The sequence below is a fragment of the Bufo gargarizans genome, chromosome 6, assembly GCF_014858855.1.
Source record: "Bufo gargarizans isolate SCDJY-AF-19 chromosome 6, ASM1485885v1, whole genome shotgun sequence".
Classification (NCBI taxonomy): domain Eukaryota; kingdom Metazoa; phylum Chordata; class Amphibia; order Anura; family Bufonidae; genus Bufo; species Bufo gargarizans.
Genome location: NC_058085.1, coordinates 201,780,030 through 201,800,724, shown reverse-complemented (window position 1 = coordinate 201,800,724; position 20,695 = coordinate 201,780,030). Strand labels below are relative to the sequence as shown.

At 44.0% G+C, this 20,695-nt stretch overlaps 1 protein-coding gene across 1 annotated transcript in view; it reads left to right on the top strand.

Moving 5' to 3' along the window:
• LRMDA (leucine rich melanocyte differentiation associated) overlaps positions 1 to 8,450 on the top strand; it is a 1,247,498-nt gene extending 1,239,048 nt beyond the window's left edge. Inside the window, exon 7 of the mRNA XM_044298852.1 lies at positions 8,191 to 8,450. Within this exon, the coding sequence (XP_044154787.1) occupies positions 8,191 to 8,270 (80 nt within the window). The 3' untranslated portion in view covers positions 8,271 to 8,450. The remainder of the gene's footprint in view (positions 1 to 8,190) is intronic.
• Positions 8,451 to 20,695: the final 12,245 nt, after the last annotated feature.

The window sequence follows — 20,695 nt, the reverse complement described above, 5'->3', positions numbered from 1 at the left end:
TGAGGCTTACATAATAGAAACCACCCAAAAATTACCCCATTCGAGAAAATAAACCCCTCAAGGTATTCCAAACTGATTTTACAAATGTCGTTAACCCTTTAGATGTTGCACAAGAGTTATTGGCAAATGAGGATGACATTTCAGAATTTTAATTTTTTAGCAAATTTTCCATTTTAATCCATTTTTTCCAGTAACAAATCAAGGGTTAACAGCCAAACAAAATGCTATATTTATTGCCCCGATTCTGTAGTTTGCAAAAACACCCCATATGTGGCCGTAAACTACTGTACGGGCACATAGTAGGGCGTAGAGGGAAAGGTGTGCCGTATGGTTTTTGGACTGGTTTATTTACACCATGTCCCATTTGAAGCCCTCCTGATGCACCCCTAGAGTAGAAACTGCATAAAATTGACACTATCTAAAAAACTACACCCCTCAAGGTGTTCAAAACTGGTTTTACAAACTTTGTTAACCCTTTAGATGTTGCACAAGAGTTATTGGCAAATGGGGATGAAATTTCAGAATTTCATTTTTTTGCAAAATTTTCCAATTTAACAAATTTTTTCCACTAACAAAGCAAGGGTTAACAGCCAAACAAGACTGTATCTTTATTGCCCTGACTCTGCTGTTTACAGAAACACACCATATGTGGTTGTATACTACTGTACTGCCACACAGCAGGGCGTAGAGGGAAAGGAGCTCTGTGTGGTTTTTGGAGGGCTGATTTTTATGGCCCTTTTTTTCTTACACAATGTCCTGTTTCAACCCCTCTGATACACCCCTGGAGTAGAAACTGCCTAAATGACCCCATCTAAGAAACTACACCCCTCAAGGTATTCAAAACTGATCTTACAAGCTATGTTAACCCTTTAGGTGTTCCACAAGAGTTAATGGCACATTGAGATGAAATTTCAGAATTTATATTTTTTTGCCAAATTTTCCATTTTAACCCATTTTTTCCACTAATAAAGCAAGGGTTAACAGCCAAACAAGACTGTATATTTATTGCCCTGACTCTGCCATTTACAGAAACACCCCATATGTGGTCATACACTACTGTACGGCCACACGGCGGGGCGTGGAGGGAAAGGAGCGCCGTGTGGTTTTTGGAGGGCTGATTTTTATGGACCGGTTTATTTACACCGTGTCCTGTTTCCACCCCCCTGCTGCACCCCTGGAGTAGAAACTCCCTAAAAGTGTCCCCATTTTGGAAACTACCGGATAAGGTGGCAGTTTTGTTGGGCCTACTTTTAGGGTACATATGATTTTTGGTTGCTCTATATTTCATTTTTGTGAGGTAAAGTTACCAAAAATTGAAATTCTGAAATTTCATCTCCATTAGCCATTAACTGTTGAGGAACACCTAAAGGGTTAATAAAGTTTGTAAAATCAGTTTTAAATACCTTGAGGGGTGTAGTTTCTTAGATGGGGTCAATTTTATGGAGTTTCTACTCATGGGGTGCATCAGGGGGGCTTCAAAAGGGACATGGTGTCAATAAAAAGGCCATCAAAATTGGCCTTCCAGAAACCATGTCGGTCCTTTACTTTTGCGCCCTGCCTTTTAGTGATACAGCAGTTTACGACCAAAATGTCACTATTTTGGGGGTGATATGACTTTTTGAATGCTTGCTATTAAACTTTTTGTTATCTAAGGTGACAAAAAAAATCGTTTTTTGCACCGATTTTCTTTTTTTACCGTGTTAATCTGGGGGGTTAGGTCATGGGGTATTTTTATAGAGGAGATTATTACCGACGCGGCGATACCTAATTTGTATACTTTTTTTTATTATTTTAGTTTTAATTAAAAAAATGTGGGTGTCTCAAGTCTGAGAACAATAGTTTTTATCGATTGTCAATGGCTAAATGTAATTCAAATTGGGGAAGGGGATTATAAATTTAGTACTCCATGGAAGTGTGGTACTTCCTGAAGCAACCATCAATGCAGAGGCCCGGATGATCGGGGCACGTGTCACATTAAGTAGTGGTGTCCTTCCGTATCCCCCTCCTGTGACACACTCTGCACTTTTTTTTGGGTCCGTCCCTTCTTTCCAGTATGGGGGACCACACCTGGAAAGTGATGGCCAGGGACGATCCGGGCGCCTACAGTTCCCGAGGTGCCTCATAGAACTTGAGGAATTTCCCTGTGTTCCCAGCGCACTGGAACAGTACAAAAGAGTTGTCCATGGCAACCTGCACCAAGTAGACCGCAACTTTTTTGTACCATGTCCGTGTTTTTCACATGAGAGATCAGAGAGATCAACTCCTCCAATATACCGATTGAAGTCGACGATACAATCGGGCTTGAGGACTGTTGCCGCGGTACCTCGTACAGGGACAGGGGTGATGCCGTTACCATGAATTGTGGACAGTACAAGGACATCCCTCTTGTCCTTGTATCTGACCACCATTATATCTGACCACCAGCAGGTTTCCACTGGTAAGGGCACAGGTATCACCCATGTGGATAGGTACCTGGAGGGGGTGGGCAGGGAGGCCGCATTGATTTTTCCGCATGGTCCCACAAGCGGACGTGGATCTGGCGGCGAGGGACCTGAACAAGGGGATACTAGTATAAAAGTTATCCACGTAAAGGTGGTAACCCTTATCTAACAGTGGGTGCATAAGGTCCCACACAAGTTTCCCGCTAACACCCAGAGTGGGGGGACATTCTGGGGGTTGAATACAGGAATCTCGCCCCTCGTACACACGAAACTTGTAAGTGTGCCCTGAGGTACTCTCACAAAGTTTGTACAGCTTCACGCCATACCTTGCCCTTTGAGGGAACATACTGGTGGAAAATGAGTCTCCTCTTGAACGCAATGAGAGACTCATCAACCGCGACCTCCCTTCCAGGTATGTAGGCCTCCAAAAATTTGGCCCCAAAGTGATCAATGACCGGCCTGATTTTGTACAGGCGGTCATAGGCAGGATCACCTCGGGGGGGACATGCTGCATTATCTGCATAATGCAGGCATTTCCGGATGGCCTCAAACTGGGAGCGTGTCATGGCCGTACTGTAGAGTGGGGTCTGGTAGAGGACGTTCCCACCCCAGTACAGCCTGGCACTAGGTTTTTTGACTAGGCCCATGTGCAGCACGAGGCCCCTAAATGTCCACTCATCTCGGCTTCACTGACCGGGGTCAAGCCACTGGGCCTAGCCAAAAAGGAGCCCGGGCTTTGAGCGACGAACTGTTGGGCATACAGGTTTGTCTTCTCCACCATTAGATTTACCAGTTAGTCACTGAAAAAATGACTAAAAAAGTCATATTTAGTGAAGCCCACTGTGTAAATCTGGATTCCTGGTTGTCCAACAAAATCAGGAATCATGAGCTCAAATCGCTCTGGGGTACACCAGCCAAGTTCACCTGCAGGGGGCTCAGGTGGACTGACGTGGTGGGCCAGAAAACTAGTACGAGCCCCAGAGCTGCTCGTACTAGGGTGGGCCACAGGGTCCCTAGCATGGGAGTCCCCTCGATCTGCCTGGCGGCGTCTCCGACCTCCATGGAGGCTGATCATCGTTTGAAGATGAGGAGGATGCGGGTGACAAAAGGAACGGGGGTCATCCTCGTCCTCACTGGGGCTCTTGGACTCTGAGGCAAGGAGGGCGTATGCCTCCTCGGCCGAGAACGTCCGGTAGGCCATAGGGGAGTGTGTGTCTGCCGGACATATATAAATCTATTAGGTGTGCGTGTGTCTGGGGGCACAGGTGTTTCTGGACTTTTCCCTAAACCTAACAGGAAAAAAAAAGGGCCCAAAAAAAGGGAAAAAGAAAAAAATAGTTCTAACTCGGGGTGGGCGATGCACTAACAGTGGCCTGATGCTAAAGAGTGCCGGCCACTGTCAGCGTACAAAAAAAACAAAAACTTGCACCCCAAAAAAAGGTGAAGGGGGAGGGGCAAGGGGGCAAGCTGCAGCACCCCTGGGGGGGGGGGGGGGGTATAGGGTCACACAGCTGTGCTGTGGACCCCAGACACCCTAAGAGGATGACGCAACAGTAAAAACTTAAACTTTCCCTTAAGTCTCCCTGCCTGAACTAAACCTTTCTCTACCCTGTCCCTAACCTACCTTTTAGTGCCAGATGGCACTGTGAAGGATCGAAAGAGGGGGTGCTGGGCACAGATCAGGGGGTGCACTGTGGAGATCGGGCAGCAGGCTCCTCTCTCTGCAATGTCCAACGGCCGAAATGAGGAGGGGAGGAGAGTTAACGCCCGCCCGTGCAGCCAATCAGAAGAGATCCTGTGAGGTGATGTCACCATCACCTCACAGGATCTAAGGATGGTGATCGCACTCGGTAGTGAGGTACAAAGTGGAATGGATATGTTCCACAATCATTTGTAGCAAGATACCACTGCACTCTCTTAGGTATGATGCAAATAAAATATCTTTATTTCAAGTCCTACATATAATATAGTACAATAACAGAGTAGCATTAGCTCTGGAATGACTTTATTTCTGACGTTTCGGTCCTTAAGGGGTTCTGCACTTTGTTTAAACTGATGATCTATCCTCTGGATAGATCATTAACATCTGATCGGTGGGGGTCTGACACCCGGGACCCCCTCCAATCAGCTGTTTGAGAAGGCAGCGGTGCTCCAGCAGCGCTGCGGCCTTCTCACTGTTTACTGCCGGCTCAATGACGTCACGACCAGTATCAACTTGCCTGGGCAGGGCTAAGCTCTGTTCACTTGAATGGAGCTTAGCCCCGCCCAGGCAAGTTGATACTAGTCATGATGTCACTGGGCCAGCGGTAAACAGTAAGAAGGCCGCGGCGCTGCTGGAGCGCCGCTGACTTCTCAAACAGCTGATTGGCGGGGGTCCCTGGTGTCGGGCCCCCGCTGATCAGATGTTGATGATCTATCCAGAGGTTAGATCATCAGTTTAAATAAAGTGCAGAACCCCTTTAAATGGACCTTGGTACCAGAGTCACTAGAAGAAAATACAAAGAAAATGAAATAAGAATAAAAAATAAGCATTTATAAGGAGTTTAAAGCAGTGATGCCCAACCTGTGTCATGCGGCCCGTGCAAATCCCTGGAAAAAGTCTAAGGCATACCAATACGCCTTAGACTTTTCTGCCACATTCATCAGTGCAGTGAGCACTGTGAACGGCGCAGGCAGCGCAGCGATGCTGCCTGTGTCTGAAATAACCAATAGCAAAGCTCCTTACAGCAAGGAGCTTTGTTATTATAGGCGTGCGCCAGAGCGATACAGGTCCTGCAGCAGGGGAATCCAGCGGGAACTGGAAGGAGGAGGAGCCGGCTCCAGGGGTGGCTGTTGTAAGGAGAGTGGGGTGTGCTGCCTGAGAACCTTGGGAAACATGACAGGGCCACTGGAGAGGTAAGGAGCCGTGGACTCATGTGACTGGTCCCCGGTGACACTGCACCCCTCCTCCTATCACCCCACTAGTGACCCTGCTCCCCCCTCCCCCTCTCACCCCACTAGTAACCTTGCCTCCCGCTCCTCCTATCACCCCACAGGAAATAAATCTGTAAGCAACTTAAACGCTGGTAATAAAGGAGTCAGGTGAAGTGGAATGCATGTCCACATGTACAGAATTAAAATTAACTATAATGGCTGTCAGGGTGTTGGGTCATTTGATTAGTTATGCAGATTCTTGTCAGGTAACTGAATTGTTACTGTTTTGCTCCTGGTGGTGGAACAATTTTTTTCTTATTGTATACTATAAATTACAACCTGTTCTCACATTCCCTAATAATAATAATAATAACATGTATTGATATAGCGCCACCATGTTCTGCAGCACTTTACAAATTCATAGGGTTCATGTACAAAACAACGTAACTGGCTAATATGCAACTGAAACCCTAAGAGTCAGGACCTGCTTGCAAGAGCTTACATTCTATAAGGAAATGGGGGTGACATGTAATTGTGATAAGTCGGATTTGAGCCATTATTGAACTGACAGGAGTGGTGCTGGCCGAGGTGCTTCGTGTTTGGGACTACTAGAGGATCGAGATTAGGCCAGAGGAGTTGGTGGGGGGGAGGTATAGTCCGTGGAAAGTCATTTTAGGTAGCTTGATAAGCCTGCCTGAAAAGATGTGTTTGTAAGGCATGTTTGAAGGTGGAGAAGTTGTGGATTGACCTAGTATTCCCAGGGCAGAGTATTCCAGAGAGTAGGTGCAGCTTGAGAAAAGTCTTGAAGACGGGAGTGAGAGGTACGAATTATGGAGGTTATTAATCTTAGGTCGCTAACAGAATGGAGAGCATGAGTAGGGTGGTAGATGGAGATGAGGAAGGAGATGCATGGAGGTGCAGCACTGTGGAGAGCTTTGTGGGTGAGAGTGAGAAGTTTGAACTGTATTCTGTGGTGGATGGGCATCCAGTGAAGTGACTGGCGCAGACTAATAGCATCAGTGTAGCGGATAGATGGATAGATGAGCCTGCCTTCAGCATTTAGAACAGACTGAACGGGGGAGAGTTTAGTGAGAGGGAGACCAGTTAGTAATACGTTGCAGTAGTCAAGACGAGAATGAATCAAGGCAACAACAAGAGTTTTTGTGGTTTCCACTGTAAGAAAAGGGCAGATTCTGGCAATATTCTTGAGGTGGAGACGACAAGAGCATGTAAGTGATTGAATATGGGGAACAACGGAAAGATCAGAGTCAAATGTGACCCCAAGACAGCGGGCATGTTGCACAGGAGTTATGATAGTGCTGCAGACCAAAATTGAAAGACAAGAAGTTCCGTTTTTGAGAGGTTCAGTTTTAGATACAGAGAAGACATGATGTTAGAGACAGCTGCCAATTACTGGTGTTTTGGAGTAAAGCAGGTGTGATGTCAGGGGATGAAGGGTATAGTTGGGTGTCATCAGCATAGAGGTGATATCGAAAGCCAAATCTAATGATTTGATAAATGCTTTATTATGTAAACTGAAACTAAACACTATATTTTGCAAACTGAAACTGAAATTAATAAAAGTAGATATAAAGTAGTAGATATAAAGTATTTGGTATCATCGCTTCCGTAACAACCCACACTATAAAAAATGGCATATGACATAACCTTTTCAGGTGAACATTGTAAAAAACTGAAAATAAAAACTGTGCCAGAACAGATATTTTTTGGTTACCTTGCTTCACAAAAAGAGTAATATTGAGCAATCAAAAATCATATGTATCGCAAAATAGTACCAATAAAACTGTCATCTTTATCCCTTAGTTTCTAAAATGGTCACTTTTGGGGAGTTTCTACTTTAGGGGTGTATCAGGGGTCTTCAAATGTGATATGGTGCCTAAAAACCAGTCCTGCAAAATCTGCCTCCAGAAACCATATGGCACTCCTTTACTTCTGAGTCCTGCTGTGCGCCCATACAGCAGTTTACAACCACATAAGAGGAGTTTCTGTAAACTGCAAAATGAGGGTAATAGATTTTACGTTTTGTTTGGCTGTTAACCCTTGATTTGTTACCGGAAAAATGGATTACAATGGCAAATCTGTCAAGAAAGTAAAATTTAGAAATGTCATCTCCATTTTTCTTTCATTCTTGTTGAACACCTAAAGGGGTAATACAGTTTTTGTAAAATCAGTTTTGAATAAGTTGCTGGATGTTTAAAAGTGGTTTCTACTTTGTAAGCCCCACAAAGTGACTTCATAACTGAACTGATCCTTAAAAATTGGGTTTTGGAAATTTTCTAAACATTGTAAGGATTGCTTCTAAAATTCTAAGCCTAACATCCTAAAAATAAAATTACATTTAGAAAATGATGCCAACATAAAGTAGGCATATGGGAAATGTAAAGTAATAACTATTTTATGAGGTATCAATATCTGCCTTAAAAGCAGATAAATTCAAAATTTTAAAAATTGCTAAACAATTTTTTTTTTTACATTTTCTGTAAATTTAGGATTTTTATTATAAATAGAGTTGAATTATATCAACTCAAATTTACCACTGTCATGAAGTACAATGTGTCACAAGCAAAGTCTCAGAATGGCTTGGATATGTAAAAGTGTTCCAAAGTTATTATCACATAAAGTGATACATGTCAGATTTCTCAAATATGGCCTGGTTCTTAAGGTGAAAAACGGCTCGGTACTGAAGGGGTTATGCTTATAGAAAGCACACCAGATGTAGGTTTCCAAAGTACTTTTGAGAAATGAAATTAATATGTTTATATGATCACAATTAGATGCAGTGTGACCATAACCGCTCTTTATTTTTATGTTTCAGGGGTTGCAGGGAAATGCCGCTATATTTACTATGGAAAGCATTCAGAAGGCAACAGATTCATTCGTGATGACCAGCTCTGACCAAAGTAAAAGTGCAAATCTTCCTACATCTGCTACCAGCGACCACTGTGGATTGTGCGGAAGACCAATAATTTAACTTTTCTACTCGGCTGGTGATCTCGGCTTGAGATTGTAAAATCAGAATAAGTTCTACTTTTCCTTATGTGTAACAGAAAATAAAATCTACTTTTTAAGAGAGAATATACTTTTGCTTATCCCCTTATTTTACTAAACTCACTACTTAACCACTTCAACCCCCCTAGCTGAAACACCCTTAATGGCCAGGCCACTTTTTACACTTCTGCACTACACTACTTTCACCGTTTATTGCTCGGTCATGCAACTTACCACCCAAATGAATTTTACCTCCTTTTCTTCTCACTAATAGAGCTTTCATTTGGTGGTATTTCATTGCTGCTGACATTTTTACTTTTTTTGTTATTAATCAAAATTTAACAAAAAAAACAACATCCATATATAAATTTTTCGCTAAATTTATTGTTCTACATGTCTTTGATAAAAAAAAAAGTTTGGGTAAAAAAAAATGGTTTGCGTAAAAGTTATAGCGTTTACAAACTATGGTACAAAAATGTGAATTTCGACTTTTTGAAGCAGCTCTGACTTTCTGAGCACCTGTCATGTTTCCTGAGGTTCTACAATGCCCTGACAGTAGAAAAACCCCATAAATGACCCCATTTCGGAAAGTAGACACCCTAAGGTATTCGCTGATGGGCATAGTGAGTTCATAGAACTTTTTATTTTTTGTCACAAGTTAGAGGAAAATGATGATTTTTTTTTTCCTTACAAAGTCTCATATTCCACTAACTTGTGCCAAAAAATAAAAACTTCCATAAACTCACTATGCCCATCACGAAATACCTTGGGGTGTGTTCTTTCCAAAATGGGGTCACTTGTGGGGTAGTTATACTGCCCTGGCATTTTAGGGGCCCAAATGTGTGGGAAGTAGTTTGAAATCAAAATCTGTAAAAAATGGCCTGTGAAATCCGAAAGGTGCTCTTTGGAATGTGAGCCCATTTGCCCACCTAGGCGGCAAAAAAGTGTCACACATGTGGTATCGCCGTACTCAGGAGAAGTTGGGGAATGTGTTTTGGGGTGTCATTTTACATATACCCATGCCAGGTGAGAGAAATATCTCGGCAAAAGACAACTTTTTTCTCTCACCCAGCATGGGTATATGTAAAATGACACCCCAAAACACATTCCCCAACTTCTCCTGAGTACGGCGATACCACATGTGTGACACTTTTTTGCAGCCTAGATGCGCAAAGGTGCCCAAATTCCTTTTAGGAGGGCATTTTTAGACATTTGGATCCCAGATTTCTTCTCACGCTTTAGGGCCCCTAAAAAGCCAGGGCAGTATAAATGCCCCACATGTGACCCCACTTTGGAAAGAAGACACCCCAAGGTATTCAATGAGGGGCCTGGCGAGTTCATAGAATTCTTTATTTTTTTGGCATAAGTTAGATTTTATTTTATTTTTTTCTGACAAAGTCTCACTTTCCGCTAACTTGGGACAAAAATTTCAATCTTTCATGGACTCAATATGCCCCTTAGCGAATACCTTGGGGTGTCTTCTTTCCAAAATGGGGTCATTTGTGGGGTATTTCTACTGCCCTGGCATTTGAGGGTCTCCGCAATCATTACATGTAGGGCCAGCATTAGGAGTTTCTGCTATTCTCCTTATATTGAGCATACAGGTAATGAGATTTTTTTTTTCCGTTCAGCCTGTGGGCTGAAAAAAAAAAATGAACGGCCACGATTTCTTCATTCGCATCGATCAATGTGGATGAAAAAATCTCTGCCAAAAAAGAAAGGCGTCTGCCAGGACATAGGAGCTCCACCCAACATCCATACCCACTTAGCTCGTATGCCCTGGCAAAACAGATTTCTCCATTCACATCAATCGATGTGGATGAATAAATCATTGCCGGGATTTTTTATTCATTTTTTTATATACAAAGTGTTTGCCAAAGCCTATGAACACCGCCACCTCCTCAGCTCATATGCCTCGGCAAACGTATCTTTTACTGCAGAGGAGAAATCTCGTCTTGCAGCGCCGCATACACCGACTTGTGTGTAATCTGACAGCAGCGCAATGCTTCTGTCAGAATGCACATCAGTGCTGCGGCTGGTCGATCGGTTGGTCCACCTGGAAGGTAAAAAAAACAAAAAAGAAAAAACCAGGCCGCAACGCAATAATTTTATTAACTTTATAATAACTTTTGAACAGAACATATAAACTTTAACTTTTTGAACTGAACGTTAACCTTTTTTCTTACTGGTGATTTTTTTTTTTTACCTTTACAGGACAAACCTCTCCTTCCCCATGGGACAATGTGCAAAGCGCAAATCGCCCAAAGATGTGGCGAAGTGCATTATGCACTTTGTCCCAGGTGAAAGGAGAGGTTTGCAGCAGCTCTGTGTGTGAATGGGCCCTAATAGCCCTGTGTGCCTGTCCTGGTGAGATGTGATCCCTATGCTAGGTGTACCTGTGTGTGGTACTTCTGGAAACACTCCCCTAAGCATAGGGCAGGGTGGTCAGGGCAGTCAGGACAGAAATAGCGGGTGTCACGCCTTATTCCACTCCTGCTACAGACACAACATCTTTTTCGGGGTGACGGTTGGGTTGAGGTACCAGCAACGACATTGGGGAAATGTCGCTCGTGTAGATGGCTAACTACACTGGTGGATGGGGCCTCGGAACCTCCTGGGTACAGGAGGTTCTCGATGATCTCTTCCTTAAATTTGAGGAAGGATCGTGTTCTCCCAGCCTTACTGTAGAGAACAAAACTATTATACAGAGCCAATTGAATTAAATATACAGACACCTTCTTATACCATCGTACGGTGCGTCAGGAAACTAAATACGGAGACAACATCTGGTCATTGAAGTCCACCCCTCCCATGTGAAGGTTATAGTCGTGGACTGAGAGGGGCTTTTCAATGGCACGGGTTGCTCGCTCAATTTGGATTGTTGTGTCTGCGTGAATGGAGGAGAGCGTCTCTCCATTTCACCGCAAGCAGTTCTTGGTTACACAAGGCAGCCCTCTCCCCCCTTGCAAGATGGGTGGTAACGAGCCATTGGGGGAAGCCCGCGCGACTAGTTTGCGCGGTGCCACAGCAGCCAATCTGTTCTAGAAACAAATGCCTGAAGAGGGCCACACTTGTGTAGAAATTGTCCACATAAAGATGGTACCCCTTGCCAAATAAGGGTGACACCAAGTCCCAGACTGTCTTCACACTGCTCCCCAGTTAGTCAGGGCAACCGACCGGCTCCAGGGTCTGATCTTTTCCCTCATAGACACGAAATTTGTGGGTATAGCCTGTGGCCCTTTCACAGAGCTTATACAATTTGACCCCATACGCGCTTGCTTGGGATGTATTGTTTGAAGCCAAGGCGCCCGGTAAAATGTATTAGGGACTTGTCTACGCAGATGTTTTGCTCTGGGGTATACAAATCTGCAAATTTCTGGTTGAAGTGGTCTATGAGGGGCTGAATTTTGTGGAGCCGGTCAAAAGCTGGGTGGCCTCTGGGACGGGAGGTGGTGTCGCTAAAGTGCAGGAAATGCAGGATGGTCTCAAATCGTGTCCTGGACATAGCAGCAGAGAACATGGGCATGTGATGAATTGGGTTAGTGGACCAATATGACCGCAATTCATGCTTTTTAGTTAGACCCATGTTGAGGAGAAGGCCCAGAAAAATTGTAATTTCGGAAACTTGGACTGGTTTCCACCGGAATGGCTGGACATAAAAGCTTCCCGGGTTGGCGGTTATAAATTGTGTGGCATACCGATTTGTTTCTGCCACAACTAAGTCCAAGAGCTCCGCAGTCAAGAACATCTCAAAAAATCCCAGGGCCGAACCGATCTGAGCTGTCTCAACCCGAACTCCAGACTGGGGGGTGAAAGGGGGAACTACAGGTGCTGCTGAAGTTGGGGACTGCCAATCAGGGTTTGCCAGCACCTCAGGGATTCTAGGGGCTCTACGGGCTTGTCTGTGGCTGCGACGGGGTAACTACTGCACGTGCCACCGTACCAGCTTCAACTGCCCTTCTGGTGCTCGCCACTTCACCATGTTGTACGGCAGTGCTGGTACTAGGTCCAGGATGGACTGCGCTGCTGGTGTATGCCTCACTACGTAATCTGACAGCGCCAGCCCCACTCTGCTGCCCTTGAAGCGGATCCTGCGCAACCTGTGGTCTAGCGACACGGGGCCAGGTACGCCTGGTGCTATCAGGGACCTCAACCTCCTCGTCCGAACTTTGAGTCAGACTGCCACTGCTTTCTACAGGTTCATATTCTGACCCGCTAGATTCGTCAGATGAGGGTTCCCATTCCTCATCCGACTGGGTCAGAAGCCTGTAGGCCTCTTCAGAAGAATACCCCCTGTTTGACATTTGGGCAACTAAATTTAGGGGTATTCCCTGAGACTACCCAAGAAAAAAAGCAAGCCTGTCTTACAAATGGGAGGCTAGCGAAGTACCGGAGGCCGCTGCGGTTGATACAAAATATCAAAACTGATTTTTTTTATCGCCGCAGCGCTTGTGAAGTGAATGTGCAGTGATAAAAAAAATATATGTTTTGTCACTGCGGCGGGGCGGGCGTGGGTGAACGCACGTGTGGGCGACCGATCAGGCCTGATCGGGCAAACACTGCGTTTTGGGTGGAGGGCGAACTAAGGTGACACTAATATTATTATAGATCTGACTGTGATCAGTTTTGATCACTTCCAGATACTATAAAAGTACAAATGCTGATTAGCGATACGCTAATCAGCGAATAAGTGACTGCGGTGCGGTGGGCTGGGCGCTAACCGATCACTAAACTACCTAACCAAGGGGCCTAAACTATCCTAAAACCTAAAAGTCAACACCAGTGAAAAAAAAAAAAAAAGTGACCGTTTACACTGATCACTTTTTTCCCTTTCACTAGTGATTGACAGGGGCAAGAAGGGGTGATCAAGGGGTTAATTGGGGTGCAGGGGGGTGATCTGGGGCTATGTGTGGTGTTTGGTGCTACTCACTGTGAAGCCTGCTCCTCTGCTGGAACAAACCAACCAAAAGGACCAGCAGAGGAGCAGGGAAGCCATTTAACACATCATATTTACTAATATGATGTGTTAGATGGCTTGTGATTTGACATTTTAAAAATCGCCAGCCCGCCAGCCACGATCATTGGCTGGCAGGCTGGTGACGAAATAGTTCTCGTTCATTAGCCGGCTCAGTCCGAAATCTTGCGTCTTGCGAGATGACGCACGGATGCGTCCAGGAGGAATGAATCGACCGCCTCCCGGATGCATCCGTGCATTACATGGTCGAGAGGCGGTTAAAGTGTAACTGTCATTTATTTATTTTTTGCTAATGTATAGGAAAAGAGATAGGGAACATTTTTCTAATATACTTTATTTACAGAAATTGTACACGTATAGTGGAAAGCTTGCCCAAAAATGTCCCCTAGCAGTGCTCTTTTAACTCCTTAGTGACCACTAATACACCTTTTTGCTGACATAAACAAAGGGGTTTTTAGCTAAACAGCTTGCTTTAATCAATCATTAAATGTACTTAAAATGGCGCATTAAAAAGTATAACTTGTCCTTCAATAAGACCTCATACAAGTACATTGATGAAAAAAACATAAAAGTTATAGCTCTTGGATGCAATTTTTTTTAAATGAGCGTGGTCACTAAGGGATGAGTGTTACTAAGGCACATCTGTCTTCCTAGTACAATTCTGTGCAGTACTGGCTGGGAGCTGATGGGCTGCTGCCCTCATTGCTCCATCACATACTGTATATGAAAGTGTGTATATTAAATATATATTTATCTCTCTGCTTTTTCTCACTGATCATCATGGCCAGTGCTGACAGTGAGTGATCCTGTTGTATCCCTACGCGCTGAGTGACTAAGCAGCCACTGGGAAAGACATGATGGCGAGCAATAAGCACTTCCTATTGTCAATGCAGGGAGGCAAATATAAGATGTCCTGTATATAGAGATAGTTATATACTATATAATTATATAGCCTCGGTCTTTAACCCGTAGAGGACCACAGATATCCGTGACTTAAGGACCAGTGCAGTACATTTACCGCGCTGTGACAGTGCAGGAGATGCGCCCACCCAATCCGCAGCAGGAGTCCAGCAGTCACTGATAGCCGGAGCCTTCTACAAGCCCCGGGATAGTTGAAATCACCAATGCCGGCACATTAACCCTTGATGTGCCGCTGTCAGCGCTGACCGCGGCACATGCAATGTCCTTGCGGGTATCAGAGCTGTCATCGGGTCCTTGTGCTGCTGTGATGGGGACCCGATGGCATGGAAGGCAGCATGGCTGCCTTCCGAGAGAGCCTGTGAGATCCAGCCCCCTGGATCTCACAGGCAAGCAGGCTGTAAGCATATTACAGTGGTAATACACTTACAGTCAATGCATCACAATACAGAAATAAAGGGGATTAGACCTCCAAAAGTTGAAGTCCCAGAGTGGGACAAAAAAAAAAGTGTAAAAAAAAATAAAGCTTTACAAAATAATTTTTAGTTTCAAGTAAAAAAAAAAAAAAAAAGTGTCCTTTTTCCAAAATAAAGTTAAAAAAATAGGAAAAAATAGGAAAAAAATAAAAGTAGACAAATTAGGTATCGCCGCGTCCGTATACCTAATCATATGACCTAACCCCTCAGGTACACACCGTAAAAAATTAAAATAAAAAAAGTGTCAAAAAAGCCATATATCACAAAAAGTGTAATAGCAAGCAATCAAAAAGTCATATGCACCCCAAAATAGTGCCAATCAAACCATCCCGCAAAAATGATACCCTACCTAAGACAATCGCCCAAAAACTGAAAAAACTATGGCTCTCAGACTAAGGAGACACTAAAACATATTATTTTATTTTTTTTCAAAAATGATATCATTGTGTAAAACTTAGGCCTCATGCACACGATCGTTGTACTGGTCCGCATCCAAAACGCAGTTTTTGCGGCTTGGGTGTGGACCCATTCACTTCAATGGGGCCGCAAAAGATGATGACAGCACACGTTCCGTGGCCCCGCAAAAAAAAATATAACATGTCCTATTCTTGTCCGTTTTGTGGACAATAATATGTATTTCTACAATTGGCCGCCTGTCCCGTTCCGCAAATTGCGGAAGGCACACGTTCGGCATCCGTGTTTTGCAGATCCGCAATTTGCGGACCGAAAAAAACTGAACTGTCATGTGCATGAGGCCGTACATAAATAAATAAAAAAGTTGACATATTAGATATCGCCGCAAGAACCTGCTCTATAAAAATGACCTAACCCCTCAGATGAACACCGTAAAAAAATAATAATAAACTGTGTCAAAAAAGCCATTTTTGGTATTGTCACATCCGTAACAACCTGCTCTATAAAAATACCACATGATCTAACCTGTCAGATGTTCGTTGTAAATAACAAAAAATAAAAGCAGTGCCAAAACAGCTATTTTAGGCCCCTTGCGTCTGCGATCAGGGAAAACAGTCCATTGTGGGGTTAAAAAAAATAATATATATCATTTACACCCTAATCAATACAATGTAATATCCACATAATAGACAATAAGTCTAGGGCTATAAATAATCTACTCACTCCTACTTAGTGTGTAATATGCCCCCGAATGAACCTAACATATAGAACAGAGGAGTGCATAGATCTACACAAGAATGCACGTCCGGATGAAGTATAGAGCCTTGTCAGAATGCAAGGAGCTATTACCTTGAGCATGCGCAATGACCTGGAAACAGGATCGGGACAATAAGGAGTACTGCGCATGCGCGAAAGGACGCAACTAACTACGGACATCAGCGCCCGAAAGACGCAAGCGCCGCGCACCCTGTGTGATGTCATAGACATCTGATACGATCATAGCGAATCCCGGCACCGATCAAGTAAGGCATAGATGATGCTGACACGCCCCTCATGAGAGACAGCCACAGTGATTGGCTGATAACGATAGTAAGCGAAACCGAAGGTTTAAATGCCCAGACCCCGCCCCCAACATTTGAACCTGTGAGTTTCCCCTGAAGACGCCGAATCGCTCCGCGAAACATGTAGGGAAGCAGGCTTCAGTTTTTAGGCAGGAAGGTTGTGTAGGGATTCTGAACTGACACATGTTGGCATTAAGTGTGCGATCCAAACCCTTTTAGGGTCACATTAGTGTAAGAAGTGAAGTACATCTTAGCCACAAAGACTGATATCCCGTTCATGACCGCTTCCTGATAGTATTAATTGTTTGATCCCTAGACTTATATGTTCTTTTTAGTATAAACAATAAAGATTAGTTTTAACGTACTGCCGGTGAGGTTGCAAAAACACGCTAAGGTCCTAGAGACCACCTGATTTTTCCTTCCCCAAAAAAATTATATAACTCACCTTATCCACTTAGACCCAGGCTCTTCTTCTTGCAGGACCAGGCTGGAAAAGGACCTTCCGTGACGTCATCGCGCTCACCACGTGGTAAGCACAATAACGTCATCAAAGGGCCTTTTCCAGCCAGGTCCCGCAAGAATAAGAAGAAAGAAGACGAGCCTGGCTGTGCATTCAAGTGGATAAGGTGAGTTACATTTTTTTTTATTTTTAACCCCACAATGGACCTTTTACTTAGCATTCTGAATTAAAGAGTGCTATTATTTTTCATTATAACTATGTTATAATGGAAAATAATAAAGTAAATGGGGTCCCTGGTAATTCATTTCATCCACACTTGCTTGCGGCAGCTTGCGATTTTCACGCATCCCCTTTCATTCCCCATTAATACTGAACATGCTGCGATTTTCACGCAACGCACAAGTGATGCATGAAAATCACTGCTCATCTGAACAGCCCCATTGAAGTGAATGGGTCCGGATTCAGTGCGGATGCAATGCGTTCACCTCACGCATTGAACCCGCACGGAATTCTCGCCCGTGTGAAAGGGGCTTTGTTACCTTGCCTAAAAAAAATGTAATATAGAGCAACCAAAAATCATATGTACCCTTAAATAGTACCAACAAAACTGCCACCGTATCCCTTAGTTTCCAAAATGGGATCACTTTTTTGGAGTTTCTACTCTAGGGGTGCATCAGGGGGGTTCAAATGGGACATGGGGTCAAAAAAACAGTCCAGCAAAATCTGCCTCTCAAAAACCATATGGCCTTACTTTTCTTCTGCGCAATGCCGTGTGCCCGTACAGCAGTTTATGACCACATATGGGGTGTTTCTGTAAACTACAGAATCAGGGCCATAAATAATGAGTTTTTTTTTGGGCTGTTAACCCTTGCTTTGTAACTGGAAAAAATGGATTAAATGGAAAATCTGCTAAAAAACTGAAATTTAAAAATTTTAGCTCTATTTTACATTAATTCTTGTGGAACACCTAAAGGGTTAACAAAGTTTGTAAAATCTGTGTTGTATACCTTGAGGGGTGTAGTTTCTAAAATGAGGTCACTTTTTTTTTTGGAGTTTCTACTCTAGGGGTGCATCAGGGTGTCTTCAAATGTGACATGGCAGCTTAAAATTATCCCAGTGAAATCTGCTTTTCAAAAACCATATGGCATTACTTTCCTTCTGCACAATACTGTGTGCCCATACAGCAGTTTACAACCACATATGAGATGTTTCTGTAAACTACAGAACCAGGGAAATAAATATTAAGTTTTGTTTGGCTGTTAACCCTTGCTTTGTGGTTTATATTATGTAAGCCTCATAAAGTGATAAAGATTTGCTTCTAAACTTCTAAGCCTTCTAACATCCCCAAAAAATAAAATGGCACTTACAAAATGATCCAAACATGAAGGAGAAGGAGACATATGGGGAATGTAAAGTAATAACTATTTTTGGAAGTATTACTATCTATTATAAAAGTAGAGAAATAGAAATTTGTAAATTAGAATTTTTTTATTTAGCATTTTTTTTTATAAATAAAAATAACATGTTGACTCAATTTTACCACTGTCATGAATTAAATTATGTGACGAGAAAACAATCTCAGAATGGCCTGGATAACTAAAAGCATTTTAAAGTTATAATCACATAAAGTAACACTGATCAGATTTGCAAAAAATTGCCCTGTCCTTAAGGTGAAAAATGGCAGGGTCCTGAAGGGGTTAAATTACACAAAACAGACTTGCAATTTTGCTATAACCATTTACAAATCTGTGTACCAAACTTGTGACTTTTCAATTATAGAAAACCCATGATTTTTCATTTATAGGTCTTGTAATTAGGGATGAGCGAACCCGAACATTGAGGGTTTGGGCACCCGAACACAGACGTTGTCACGGAAGTCTGTGTTTGTGTTTGGATGCTGAATACAGTTTGTTAAAAGGCTGCCAATCAACAAGATTTTTAGCTGTGGGCACTTTAAAGCCATCACTGTCATGCCTAGTATTGGACCTCATCATCCTGCCCTCTCCTCACCCCTGCCCTCCCCACCCCTGCTGGTCTGCACACTGCAGAAAGCCGCAGCAGTTGACACTTATGTTTCATCATCATCATCATCAAAGACGTGCTGCGGTGGTACTCCACCATCCTCATCCTCAAACATACGTGGACTTGGCATGGATGTGATTGGCCGGCACAGCATATGAGCCTGCCTCTATAAATGGTGGATCATAGGTAGATCCATTCTGATCTAAATAATGTAGGGACATAAAGCAGCTTGAGTGAGGGACAGTGTTAGGCAATAATGCTCTGGGTACAGTCTGCAAAAAACGCTGTGTGTGCAGTCTGCAATAAAGCTCTGAGTTCAGTCTAAAATAAGGCTCTGCAAGCTTGAACCAGAAATACTATTGTTCATCTGGCTGTTAATTCTGTGTCTGACCTATAGCCAATTTTTGGGTGAGATACACCTCCTTTGCACCCGTGACTCAGAAATACAATTGTTCATCTGTTTGTCAATTTTGTGGGTGACCTTAAAGAATGAGGAGAGCATCAAATAAGGGATGTGGCCATGGTTATGGTGCTGCTGGTGTTGGTGGAGCTCCTGCTGCAGGGAGAGGACGTTATCGATCACCGTCCTCTGGTGCACATAGGGGACAGGACATTCTGTGTGATTTTGTATGCCCAAATACTTCTGTACGAAATGTGAGTCCAGAACAAGCAGAGGTGGTATTAGATTAGATGGCTGACAGTGCCTCTAGTTCCTTCAAATTGTCTTCTACCCGGTCCCCTGGTGAAAGTGCAGGGTTGGAACCGGCGGCCCATGAGTATCTGTTTTCCACCTCAACTCATTGCAAATCAGCCAACCAGTCTGAGCCCCAAGTCATGCAGCAGTCACTTATGTTTTTTTTTATATCTCTGCTGACAGGAGTTCTGTGGGCCATCTACCTAGTCATGTCCCAGAAGTGGAAGAGATTGAGTCCACGTATGTTTGAGGATGAGGATGGTGGAGTACCACCGCAGCACGTCTTTGATGATGATGATGATGAAACATAGGTGTCAACTGCTGCGGCTTTCTGCAGAGTGCAGACCAGCAGGGGTGGGGAGAGGGCAGGATGATGAGGTCCTAGACCCACACATGGGATCAAGGTCATCCAATTGACGTGTGCAGTTTGGAGGAAGAGGGAGTGGTCACACAGCGCCAGCCATACAGCAAAACAGGGAACAGGGTGCAAAAGCAGAGCGGCTGTCCCTAAGCCAGTACATCTGTTACTGCCCAATGCGCTGAGGGACTGAGCACAGCAAAGCCAGTTCAAAGGAATTCCCTGCCGAGGCAGTTTTTGAGGCATTGTGCTTACGACAAGACATGGGTGGTTTGCACGTTGTGCAGTCAGAGCCTGAAGCGAGGCATAAATGTTCTTAACTTGAGCATCACCTGCATGACTAGGCATCTAAATGCAAAGCACAAGCTGCAGTAGAGTAGAAACCTGAAAAACCATGAAAGATCTGAAGCTCCTCCTGCTCCCTCTTCTGCTGCGGTCTCGCTCTCTTCCTCCCCATCTAGAGCAACAGGCCATCTTTTCTCACCGCAAAGCGAGTATGTTACAGCACCACTTCCAGCAATGTCAACGAGCATCATTACACTGTCCCATGGAAGCGTTTAGCTTTCCATTCCCCAAACACTGGAGAGCCCTGGTGTGTGCTGCGCAACTGCATCAGTGGCATGGTCCACATAACCACTGATACATGGACCAGTAAGCATGGGTAGGGACATTATATCTCCCTAACTGCCCACTGGGTAAATGTAGTGGTGGCTGGGCCTGAGGCGGAAAGTATTTTGGTGCATGTCCTAGCACCACGAGGATTGGTGGACATTTCTCACACTCCATCTTGCACATGCTGGAGAGACTGTGCGAATAGCAGCAGGCGATAGTGAAGTTTCAGCTGCAGCATGCATGGATGAGTCGCTCTGCGGAACAGCACCACTTTACCACCGAGTGGGCCTTCATGCGGGCCGTGTGTGCTGTGTTGCACTGTTTCAAGTACTCCACCAACAT